This window comes from Hakea prostrata, chromosome 9 (genome assembly GCF_041222555.1).
Source record: "Hakea prostrata isolate BN-2017 chromosome 9, UWA_Hpros_2, whole genome shotgun sequence".
In the NCBI taxonomy this organism is placed as follows: domain Eukaryota; kingdom Viridiplantae; phylum Streptophyta; class Magnoliopsida; order Proteales; family Proteaceae; genus Hakea; species Hakea prostrata.
This window is the reverse complement of record NC_142608.1, coordinates 58,726,961-58,740,217: the sequence shown is the minus strand read 5'-3', so window position 1 is coordinate 58,740,217 and position 13,257 is coordinate 58,726,961. Positions and strand designations below refer to the sequence as shown.

The window sequence follows — 13,257 nt, the reverse complement described above, 5'->3', positions numbered from 1 at the left end:
ATCTCTTACAATGATAAATTGTATGCCATCACTGAAAGATTTGATCTTATATTAATGGTGGAGCATTTTGGTCCAGATACAACTGGAACAAGTTGTGATATTAAACTTCCAGAGGATCTCATGAGTTCTTTGTGTTGGCCTCATAATTTCTGGACTAACTCTTCTGATCATTTCATAGAATCTCTTGGAAAGTTGTTATTGGTTGTGAAATATGAATTTGATGTTTGCTGCCTGAGTTTTCAGTTCAAGATGCTCAAGATAGATTTAAAGGATAGTTTATGGGTAAATGTGAGCAACTTGGGTGATCAAAAATGCTATTTATTAGCCGAACAAGTATTGGTTTATCTATTTCAACACTTGATTATCCTGGATGTAAAGGAAACTCTATATATTTCACGCATGATTACTATTAAGCTTTTTGGCTTCTTGGGGAGAAATCGAGTTAAACTATACCAACCTTCTTAATGCTTTCCACGACTTTGTGTGAGACGATGCTAATGGAAGACTGAAGATGATACTATCGGTTGTAATCTCTGAAATTTCTTTGTATATTATTCTATACTAATATACATAATGATCCATAATGATCCATAATGATCCATTTTAAAACGAATTGAACTTATTTTCTTGTAATAGAGAAGCAATTGAAAAAGGTATCTTGACCAAATTAGTCTGGAAAACTAATGGAAGGGAGGTTCTAGGTTTGCTAGCTTCATTTTTCAACTCATTAATCATTCCATAACTGTCAATCGCCAAAGGAGGAAACAAATCTTTTTCCTTTAAAACTATTGTAATAGTCCACTACTATTTTTAGTTATATTTCTTTAAGGGCATGTTTGATTACATGAATTCATAGATTTATGAATCTAGAGATTTGAAATCTCTGGATTCATGAATGTGAGATTTATACCGTTTAGTTGTAAAAATCTCTAGATTTATGAATTCTAGAGATTCATCTTCTTATATTAAAAACATGAAGAATATGTAGATTTATGGGTATGGGATGAAATTTAGAAATTTCACTCTTACTATAAAAGGGCTAAACATTTTGACAGAACTTTATGAATTTGACTTTCGAACGAGAACGAAGAGCTCTCTAGGGTTTTCATTCCACAGATTCAGGTTAACTAAACAATTAAATTTATGAATCATAACTTCATAGATTTGAAATCTTTTGATTCAAGTAACCAAATAAGCCCTAAAGTAAATGATGTATTTAAATTTGAGTTATCTTTAATGAAAACAAATATTTTTAATTATAAAAATTAAAGAGTTCAAAACATTAATTAGTTCAGTAGTTTAATTTACAAGAAGTTCAACTAATTATTTTCAAAGTACAAAAAGTTGAAATATTCCTTTTTTGGGTCCTCTCCCTTTTTCCCCCACTTAGAGACCAGTGTTTTAAATTTTGTGAGAAGTAATTGCTTTGGGTGAGTCAGTTCCCCATTTTATTTATCTATTAAGCTTTTCGAGTTCTCCTTCTATTACATTTGGTGGATCTGATGGGTATATAATTCGTGGGACTTGCTGTTGTTTCCACTATGAACTAGCTTTCAATTTTTCACATTATCATTTTACAGAGCAAACATGCAATCAGAGAATTATTCATTCTCATAATTAATAATCCAATTATTCACAGTGGTTTTACCTATATGTGCAAGTTTGACCATTAAGCGTCCCCGTTGAGCCTAAACAGAATTTGGACTCAAAATTTTGACCTTGAAACTTGAAAACATATTGATCAAGGCTAAGTTAAGATTAAGTATTTGATTCGAGTCAACATTAAAGATTATTTTAAGAAATTTTAAGTTGAGCTAAGGTGATTTGGGTTAGTGTTAGGGTTAAATATTCTAATAGCAGTCACTGGAAGGATTTATAAGGTACAACTTGATCACAAAATTTAAACTATAGGGAGATTTAGTTGCTAGGTGAGGTACATTAGATTATATAACAAGTTTAATCATGTTATATTTTTAAAATAATAAGAAAAATTCTAACATTCTTGACTTGGATTCCACTTATTGAGCCGATGCTATAATGGATAAGAAGTGGTTTCTTAGTTGGAGAAAAAAAAATACATAGTGGGGTGAGTCGATTTTTCATTTTTTTAGCTTTTTGGCTCTTGCATTAGTTTTGAAGTTTTCTTCTTCTTAGTCATATTTAATGAGTGGGACTTGCACTTGTGTCCATTTGAGGTAATTTACCTGTTTATGCTTAACGATCTATAATATAATTATCATTACTTTTTAAAAAAAAATAAAATTTGGGTTCGTTATGACTAGCTTATGTGCACTTTGACTATATTCTCATAATGAAGAGTTGATAAAATAGTAAGATCCATATTTCTTAGTGGAGAAGTCATGTGTTTGACCCTTGTGGGCGATAAAGTTCTCTTTTGAGGATATAATCGAGGTACGCGAGAGTTGGCCCTGATGAACCTCAAACACCAAAATATATTCCCAGAAAACAACTTTTAGGTATAACTTAAATGCAAGATAAGACTTCGAGAGTCCTGAGAAAATTCTAACCTAAATATTCTCATCTTTTTAGCTCATTCATAAATTCAAAATTCTATAATTTTGTGTTCTTAACACAGTATCTCCCCATAAATATATGAAATGATTTTATATAATAATTACTGATCTTTCAGAATGGCACCATTGCATACATCTACAATAATAGAGAAGCAATTGAAAAGGAGATCATATTTAATTCAGACTGAAAATGTATTTGATCCAATCCAATCTTGATAGGAAGACAGTTTTGGGTTTGCTTCTTCTTTCTTTCTTTTTTTTTTCAACTTTTGACTCATGCCATGTCTACTCAGCACCAACAAGATTCCAAAGGACGTGCATCTCATCTGTTTATTTGTTAGTTTCCATAATTACCCAAAACGGTATTTGTAACAAACGGACCCCATTAAAGGGTCATGTTAAACTAAGTGGAAATTTTCACCAAAAAAAAAAAAAAAAAAAACTAAGTGGAAATCGCACTAATTTCCTTTTTTTTCTACTTATGTTAGTTAAAACATTTGGACATCATTTTCCAATAATGGAACCTAATCGGGTGGTCCCCACTTTCTTTCAGTGTAAATCCTCTTCTTCTCAATGCCTTTAGGAATGTTTTTTTATTTTTTATTTTTTATTTTAATTAATATAATTTTACTTTCGATTAAAAATGAAGTAGTTTTGTCTCGATCTCAAATAAGTTCCATGTACACTGATTCATCTTCGACTAATCCTGTGTCAAGAAAAAGACATAGTTAGGTGAACGAATCCTATTGAATAAGATCCACTTTTTTGATTTTAGTGGTTGTCTGAAATTAAGGTAGGCAGTCTGCATTTTACATGAGCCGAAAAATGTCATACCAACATGAGTTTGTACCTAAACATTTTTTCTGAATTGTGGGGAATGATGCCCCACAAAGATTTTATTTTAGATGGTAAATTTTTTTGATTAAAAAAAAATTAATATTACTTAGAATAGTAAATGCAAAGACTAGTAGTGGTTAATCCCTGAGCCCTCTTCAGAAGATTTGTTAATTAAGAGGAAAGTTGGGCCAACAAGAGTTAGTTTAAGGTGTTTGTAGTACAAATGCTAAAATGTAGTACAAGGGACATGTATGTAATGAAAATGATGATTTAGGGGTATTTTGGTCAAACAAAAAACGTCCCTCTAGAAGTCTACTAATTGGTCTTCTTCTCATAATCGAACAACCCCACCTCCTCCGGGCCGGGGTTGTGATGTCTGTACATTGAATTCATATTCACATTCACAAAACATAAAAAGAAGAAGGAATTAAGCTCTTTCTCTCTCTCTCGACCCTCTAATGGCGTCGAGCATGAGAGACCTACAACTCACTTCGATTTCTGGTTCCGGAAGACAAACAGGAACGTTTGTTCTGACGGATGATGCCGACGACTTTGAAGATGAGAGGCTTTTGGATTCTTATGAGAGAGAGGAGAGGGAGAATTTGGGATGTGAGGTTGAGAGTATGAAGAGAATTCAGGTTAGTGTCATGGGTATGACTTGTGCTGCTTGTTCCAATTCTGTAGAGGCAGCCCTTGCTGGAATTCCTGGGGTTTTAAGGGCGTCTGTGGCGTTGCTTCAGAACAAGGCAGATGTCGTGTTTGATCCCAAGCTGGTTAAGGTTTGTGCTTTTTCCCCCACGACAACCTATTTTGGTTTATGGGTTGGTTATAATTCTTTAGAATTTTCAATTTTGTTGTCATTGTTTCGTGTTCGAGTATTTGAGTTCGTTCTGCTTTTAACAGAACTGGTTCAGATGATTTTCTTATCTTTGAATTATGAGATTTTAGGATTTGTCTAAAATTCAGGGATCCTCTGGTCTTCCTTTTGAGTTTATCATTTCCAGAATATTTATTTGTTGTCTGTGATCAAGAGCTATATATGTAGTTTTTATAAACTTCTTTCTTTGTCCCCCAATTCTGTACCCTTAACTTCAAAAAAATTTAATTTTCAGTTTATGTTTTTTGGTTGGGGGGGGGGGGGTTGGATGTTGGTAACTTGGTATCATGTTATGAGTTTATTCGCTTTAGCTGTTTGACATTGTTTTTTGTTTAGGTTTGAGTTATACTGATGGACCCAATGTGCCATAGATCAATTATCACCAACCAATGCTAGATTGGTGTAGCTTTATCGCAGGCAGTTTTAGATACCAAGGAAATTTTCTATTGTGAGTTTGATGACATCACCCAATTGCTGCTTTGTTCTAGACTTGGGTGATATGATCATATGGATAATCATCAGGGGAGTTATGGTTATACCCTTATTCACTTCTCACCATTGATAAATTGTAACCTCCAACTGAACATGTGGATGTTTTGACTCCTATGAAATAAAAACTCCTCGTTCCATTGGAATTATAATGCCAACTATGCCTAATTTTATCTTATCTGTTGAGCATTTTCCTGTGATCCTGGGAGTTGAAACACTCATCTTCCAAAAGAATGATTATTAAGCAGACAAATTTATAGCATTAGAGTAAAAATAAGGAGCATAAGTTTACTTCTCTAGAGAAGTCTTCTAGAAGTGAGAACTACTTTTCATTAATCATTTTGATTAACCAAATTTAATTTGCAGTTGATGATCAAAATTTACATAGTAGATTCCTTCTTCTTTTTTTTTTTTTTTGGGGGGGGGGGGTTGGGGTTATGGGTAATAAATCTTGATTTATCTGACAGCAAGAGTTTGGGATAGCAGTCAGCACAAAAACTAACACTATAAATCCCAAAGGCAAATCATTACACTGATTACTTTTGCCTAATTACTTCTTGCTTTCTGATTACTGAATCTCCAGTGATGTCATTTGCTGACCGTCTCCAATGGACATTTGTGCAGAAAGTGAGGTATAAATCACTGGAGATTAAGTAATCTTCTTCTATTCGTAAGTCCATTGAAAAAAAAAGTGATGTCCAGGCGAGTTTGCAAAGCCAGCACATATTCCCTGGTTGAAATCCCTTTAGGCATAGCCAGGCAAACCTCTAAGAATCATCCCTCCATCATCTCAGATGACTCCTCCCAAGACATGAATGGCTGGCTTCCAGTGTCAATAAAATGATGCTCTCTCCGTCTCTTTGACTCGTACCTTTAGACGCAAGTTATAGCATTCCTTGTACCGGAATGCTAATTAGGTCTATTTATCTTGATCTAAAAGAACTTTACATTTTTTTTATGGGATCCTGGTTTGTGGAAAAATTTAAATGTTTAATTTGCATAGTTAGTGAAGTAGGGGGATAATAAAAAGGAAAAATTTCCATCGAATGACAATACACACATAGGGCATTATGGGTTACTCTAATACAGATACATGCATATCCATTAGATGAACCTTACTTTTTCTTGTTACAGTTGAACTTATAATTACATTAAGAGTATGAACTCACTTGAAATTTAATGAGACTTGTTAATTTAGGCTCCGTGTAACAAAACCTACTTTATTGTTATTAATATTATTTTTCAGCCATCCTTGCTATTCCTATTTCACTACTCTTCTCTATCTTGGTCCTGTCTTCTGTAAAATGGCAAGTCCTCTCATTACTTCTACCTCCTTGACTGGAATCCTTGCCTCTTGTTTGGTCAATGTTATCAAACCTTGCGTATATTTTCATTTCCTTTCTCTTTTGAGGGTAAACATAGGGAATCGTGTTAATGACATTAAATGCAGATTCCTATTTCAACCTCATGTAAATAGAACACCAAGTCAATGGGAGGGATGCATGTCCTTGTTCTAATAATCTTCTGGAGCAACTAACTTAGCAAGGCATGCTCATGCAATGTTTTCCGTAGTGTATCTAGAGAATGTTTAAATAAAAGAGGGTTTGCTCCAATGTCTTCATCCATTATGTCTTCAAAGTGCTGTGGCATCTTTTTAATCAAAAGTAGGTATGGGGAATTTGCCTTCTCAATTCATAAGACTTGCTCCTGCTGGTCGTTTCATATTTTTTCTCTTTGCCTACACATCAGCAAGTCACTTCAGGTGATGAGTTCCATTGATGAGTAAATTCCTGTACTCGTGTTTCTTTGGTCTAATTGGCTGATTGGATTTATCATGGAAAAATCTTACAAATTCTTCCATTTCTCATTACCATGCCCTGAATTTGCAGTGTCTTATTGTAATGGCTCTTACCAGTCAATTCCCCAGTAGTTCATATGCCTTTACATAGTCATTGCGAAAGCATGTGATTAAGTCAATGATTTGCTGTTCTCTCTCTAATAGCGTAGGCTAAAGCATGTGATTAAGTCAATGATTTTCTGTTCTCTCTCTAATAGCGTAGGCTATAGCCTTGAAGTCTTCTCCCTGTTTATTCCTTTGTATTCCCATGCATCTTATTGTACTGAGAACTTTTTGCTTGGTAAGAAGAATGAAACTAGTGCTTGATATTTAGGGTTATTTATTTGTCTTTTCAACTTTCAACTGCTGCATTCAGCACATATGGTTTCTTTCTTACCTTTTGAGTATTGGAGAGGAGTCCTCTGTGTCTGTAAGAACTTTTGTTTGGAGCCAAGGTGATGAGCCACTAGATTAAGCCTTGTCTGTATAATTCCCTCCTCTTTATCCTTCCTGCCGTAAAGTTAGTCATACTGAGATTCCATTATGCTTGCAGACTAGCTCTGTGTTTGCTTGACTGTTGCTGAGTTTCTAAGAATTGGTAGGTTCATAGTTTACTGAAACTCTGACAGTATGTTCTCACCTATGACTGCATATGTTGTGGACAGGATGAAGATATCAAGACTGCAATTGAAGATGCTGGTTTTGATGCTGAGATTTTACCAGATTCCAACACATTTGGAACTAAATCACAGAAAACTTTGTTGGGGCAGTTCAGGATAGGAGGTATGACATGTGCAGCTTGTGTAAATTCTGTTGAAGGTATTTTAAAAAAGCTCCCTGGCATCAAACGAGCAACTGTTGCCTTGGCTACTTCATTAGGAGAAGTTGAGTATGATCCTGCTGTAATTAATAAGGACGATATAGTCAATGCGATAGAAGATGCTGGTTTTGAGGCTGCAGTTGTACAGAGTGGTGAACAGGATAAGATTTTCTTGGTTGTAGCTGGCTTGTCTACTGAGTTGGATCTACTACTTTTAGATGGCATACTTAGGGACTTGAAAGGGGTGAGGCATTTTAATTACAACAAGACTCAGAATGAACTAGAAGTTCTCTTTGATCCTGAACTCATAGGTGCCAGATCTATAGTTGATGTGATTGAAGGAGGGAGCGATGGAAAATTTAAAGTTAGTGTCCAGAGCCCTTATTCGAGAATGACTTCAAACCATACAGCAGAGTCTTCAAATATGTTCAAACTTTTCATTTCTAGTCTGCTTCTCAGTGTGAGTATGATATAATGAACTACTGTGCTTACTACCGTCATTTTGTGGTTACTTTTCTTCTTGATCTTTTCAATTTATTTTTGATACTCAAGACATTTCTACAGATTCCTGTATTCCTGATACGGGTAGTTTGTCCCCGCATACACGTTTTCTATTCTCTACTGCTTTGGCGATGTGGGCCCTTCATTATGAGTGATTGGTTGCAATTTTTATTGGTGAGTATTGTTCAATTTGTTATTGCCAAGCGCTTTTATGTAGCAGCTGCCAGAGCACTAAGGAATGGGTCATCAAACATGGACGTTTTGGTTGCGCTGGGAACTTCAGCCTCTTACTTCTACTCTGTCTTTGCCCTTCTGTATGGTGCCATCACCGGGGTCTGGTCTCCAACATTTTTTGAAACTAGTACAATGCTAATAACATTTGTACTTCTGGGGAAGTATTTGGAGACTCTTGCTAAGGGAAAAACATCAGATGCTATCAAGAAATTGGTAGAACTCGCACCTGCAACAGCTATCCTGCTTGTCAAAGATCCAGGTGTGCCTTTACTGACATATAACTATCTTTTAAGTTGTACTAGCAGAATTCTCACACAATAATTCCTCACTTTAGTCTCTCTGTGGCAAAAGAATGAACCATCCTTTCTTTGTTGTACGCATATATTGATACACAATGATTTTGTGGTTTGATCATTGAATTTTGCATTGCAGGAGGAAAGTGTGTTCAAGAAAGGGAGATTGATGCTTTGCTAATTCAACCTGGCGACATACTAAAAGTTCTTCCCGGTTCCAAGGTTCCTGCTGATGGTGTGGTTGTATGGGGTTCAAGTTATGTTGATGAGAGCATGGTAACTGGTGAATCTAAACCAGTTCTGAAGGAGATCAATTCATTGGTTATTGGTGGTACAATTAATTTTCATGGTGCCCTCCACATACAAGCCACTAAAGTAGGGTCTAACACAGTTTTGAGCCAGATAATCTCCTTGGTTGAGACAGCACAGATGTCAAAAGCTCCCATTCAAAAGTTTGCTGATTTTGTAAGTACCTGTGGTTCAATCCCATCTAATAAATGAGCTAGTTAATTTTTAACTGCATAGCTGATTGGCTTACTAAAAAATAAAAGAAAAGGTTATGGGGGTAGGGTGGGAGAGTCTACTGCAATTGAATTTTGTACAATGCACAGATGGTGAGTAGGATTTATTTCACACATATGAAGTATTGTTCTTCCCTTTCCCTTGTTGGTTTCTAGTTTCTTCCTATCCTACAAACTATAATATGTGTGTTCATTCTTCGTCGGAGATGGTTCGACCAAACTTTTGATATTTACCAGTACACTATGAAGAATCTAAATGTTTCTCTTACAGTGAAACTGTGTTAATAATGAAATAATTTTCTTCCTAATGAATTGAACTCGGGTAGAACTGTCCCCTTTTTTGACTTAGTCATGAGAGCCCCTTTTCTTGATGATTTCCCTCCTAGGATCTTGCCTTTCCTGGGCTTCAAATGATAAAGAAAAACTTTTAGTTTCCATGCAGAAACTGCCTGCTTTTATGAGCTGCTTTTTCTGGATGGGTACTTGGTGTTTTCTGTGTAGCAATTCTCTATAGGGCTGAATTTTATTTATTTAATTTTTTTTTTGCGGGACAAGTAGAAACCCAAAGTCCCCTGCTCAAGCCTCCTGAAGTTTCATCTTAAATGGAGCTTGAGCACCGAAGATTCAGGACTACCAATAGGGTGCAAAAAGTATGAGGGGATACTTGGACACCCCCCCGGGGGGAGGGTAAATGATTGAATTTGGATATGAAATGCTACATGTACCTAATCCAGATAACATCCAATGTATCTAACATCAGACTTGCAAAATTATCCTTCGTCCATGGGGAAAAACTAACTGTTCCTGCCCTGTCATCCGGAAATACCTCTTCCTTCCTACTTCTACTCTTTCTTTGCCCTTCTGTATGGTGTCATCCGGAAAGACCTCTCCCTTTTTCTTCTGTAGGTAGTTTTTTCTACAGATTCCTGTATTCCTGATCTGAATGGTGTATCCTACTTTAAGGCTGAGATAACCAATAGAGATATGAAATAGCTTGTGGATCAAATGCATGGGATGGGCATTAGCAGGAAAGTTCCATTGTCACATGTTGAATGTAGTCTCCCAAATACAGTAGTACTGACCTGAATGGTGTATCCTACTTTAAGGAGGTTGCAGTCTTTTTGTCACCCAGATTAGGAAGGAAAGTAAAGAAAAACATCTGATTGTGGTCTTTCGGTTTTAGCTTTCAGCTTGTGAGAAACTAAATTTGTTATGTTAATGCTCCTAAAATTTAGTCATCATGTTTGTATTCTTCTTTTTCCTGGCTCAAGTACTCATTTAACTTAGGGGGTCTCAAACCCAGGCCTGACCAAGCTTAACCTAATTAGACCAAAATTAAACCAAGTATAAAAATTGTACAGTTTCAGTTTTGAGTTTGTACATTTCTAATGTAAGGGGTGGATCTCTGTCCTACCTGATAGATTGTCTGTTCAATGACCAATACCAACGCAATCCCAAATGACTAGACCGACAAGTTAGCTAAAGCTGATTAAACGCCAAGCTGACTGATCAATTTATTTACCAGCCTTGGATATGGCTTTGAGGACTGATTGCATCATTGATCGGTTTTAGTCTCAGGCTTCATATTAAAGCCTGAGTAGCTGACACAGTGACACCATGTGTTATTTGGCTTCTTAGCTCTCTGGTACACAAACAGATAGATGGGGATCATGAACCTGTTCCTAACTCGGCTGCCATGCTTTCAGGTTGCAAGCATTTTTGTCCCCACAGTGGTTACAATGGCATTGCTGACACTCTTGGGATGGTAAGTTTCATAGGCTTCGGTTATTCACCGTATACTCCATTCTGTATCTTATTTTGATAAGTTAATCCAATGCAGGTATATTTGTGGAGCATTTGGGATGTACCCCATGGAGTGGCTGCCTGAAAACAGCAGCTGTTTTGTTTTTTCCCTTATGTTTGCAATATCAGTTGTAGTCATTGCATGTCCTTGTGCTCTTGGATTAGCAACACCAACTGCTGTCATGGTTGCAACAGGCATTGGTGCTAATAACGGTGTCCTAATTAAAGGAGGAGATGCTCTGGAAAGGGCTCAGAAGGTGAAGTATGTGGTGTTTGATAAAACGGGTACCCTTACACAGGGAAAACCGACGGTCACAACAGTGAAAATTTTTACAGAAATGAATCGTGGAGACTTCCTAACTTTGGTGGCTTCTGCCGAGGTTAGTCCAGATCTCCATTGGTTTCGAGATTGTTATTTCGGTTTCACTTGGTATGATATTGCAATATGCAATCCAGCTAAACATTCTACTAACAATTGTCGGTGCTGCTTTTTGTCCACTAATGTAGACTAGCAGCGAACACCCATTGGCAAGAGCATTGGTGAATTATGCTCGTCATTTCCATTTCTTCGATGAACCATCTGCTGCTAAAGATTCCAGTCATGAACACAAAGAGTCTAATACCTCTGGATGGCTTTTTGATGCCTTGGACTTCTCTGCTTTGCCTGGGAAAGGTGTCAAGTGCTTCATAAACGGGAAAAGGGTTTTGGTAAGTTTTTGACTTTATATTTCATCCAATTACAATGATATACTCATAGATATCATAGAGAAATGAATTTTGCTTTGTCGATTTCTTTCTTATTTGTATTCTTTTATGAACAGGTTGGGAACCGGAATCTATTGCTTGAAAATGGGGTTACCATACCAGATGAAGCTGAGAAATTTTTAGTGGAATTGGAGGAAAGTGGAAAGACAGGGATACTTGTGGCATGTGATGTTACTTTAATTGGCATATTAGGACTAGCAGATCCTCTTAAAAGAGAAGCTGCTGTTGTTGTAGAAGGATTGAAGAAAATGGGTGTTCAACCAGTCATGGTAACGGGGGACAATTGGAGGACAGCACGGTCTGTAGCTAAAGAGGTTTGTTTCCTTTCTGTTTAGAGTTTCAGACTTTCAGTAGTCAAGCATGAAGTCAAATCATGTCGCTTGATAATTGCGTGTTGAATTATTTGTTTCTCTTTCCCGGAAGCACTGATTTATTTCACCCTGGTCCTCTTTCTCCAATCACCAAATTCTGACAAGGAATTGCTTGTTTCATGAATAGTTGCTTACCTATTATCACCTTCTATGATCTGTACTGAGATGGGAACATATATACTCATGGCTGTAGGTTGGCATTCAAGATGTGAGAGCAGAGGTGATGCCATCTGGAAAAGTTGATGCTATACATTCATATCAGAAAGATGGAAGCATAGTTGCCATGGTGGGTGATGGTATCAATGATTCACCAGCTCTTGCGGCTGCAGATGTTGGGATAGCGATTGGAGCAGGGACAGATATTGCTATTGAAGCTGCTGATTATGTTTTAATGAGGAATAATTTGGAAGATGTCATTACAGCCATTGATCTCTCAAGAAAAACTTTTTCCCGTATTCGATTGAATTATATATTCGCCATGGGATACAATGTGGTTGCCATCCCAGCTGCTGCAGGGGTTTTCTTCCCTTTACTGAGGTTCAGGTTGCCACCTTGGGTAGCTGGGGCATGCATGGCCCTTTCATCTGTAAGTGTTGTATGTTCTTCTTTGCTTTTGAGAAGATACAAAAAACCTAGACTTACGACTTTACTTGGGATAACTGTAGAATGAAAATAGTAGCATCAATAGGAAGGGGGGAGAAAAAGGAGAAAGGAAATTGTAGAGAAGGAAAATGATCTGAATGTCATGGAAAGTTTTGAGCTTCATTTTTTATAATCTTGTCACATTAGCATTGGCTAGGTTTGAGCCTGCACCATCATTCTGTATGATATAACATGAACAGTTACTACTTTAATGAAAGAATTACGCTGTGTTCCATGATTTGGCTTTCCTTTTAAAGATAGTGATACAGCCATTTAAAGTGAAGCAGTTTAATGTCTCCTTGGAGTACTGTCAGACCCTGGTTTAAAAGGTTCCATCCAAGAACACTGATATTACAACCTTTCAATAGTTTGTGGTGTATATAAAATTGTCCAGTTTGTGATGGTTTGGCATTGAGACTCTGTCCTTTCATGTAATCGGTGAGACCGCCCTCTAAGATATTATCTCAGCTATGAGGAAAGAAGTGCAGACCACTTTGCAGTTTCAGTGAACAAGTTGCAGTGCATAAAGATGTGGACATCACGGACAATTCTGGAATTGAAGTTATTCCTGCTGTTGAGCAATTATAGTAGTTAAAAAGTTTTTTTTCATTGATCTGTGGCACCATACAGCCCTCTTGGAGAGGGGGGAATTGGAAATCCACAAGATGAGCAAAAGAAAACACAAATAGTCTCATTGTAAAGCTTTAGCGAAGACTGATCACAGATGACTTTT

The 13,257-nt window shown here is 36.7% G+C and overlaps 1 protein-coding gene across 1 annotated transcript; it reads left to right on the top strand.

Moving 5' to 3' along the window:
• The first annotated feature begins 3,723 nt into the window (after positions 1-3,723).
• Positions 3,724-13,093, top strand: LOC149005787 (copper-transporting ATPase RAN1-like). The gene is made up of 9 exons (XM_089168256.1): positions 3,724-4,150; positions 7,240-7,854; positions 7,959-8,388; positions 8,562-8,887; positions 10,650-10,708; positions 10,784-11,126; positions 11,254-11,454; positions 11,568-11,825; positions 12,076-13,093. Exons 1-9 carry the CDS (start codon positions 3,830-3,832, stop codon positions 12,550-12,552), a joined length of 3,030 nt encoding a protein of 1,009 aa, XP_089024382.1. The 5' UTR covers positions 3,724-3,829; the 3' UTR covers positions 12,553-13,093.
• The last annotated feature ends 164 nt before the right edge of the window (positions 13,094-13,257 follow it).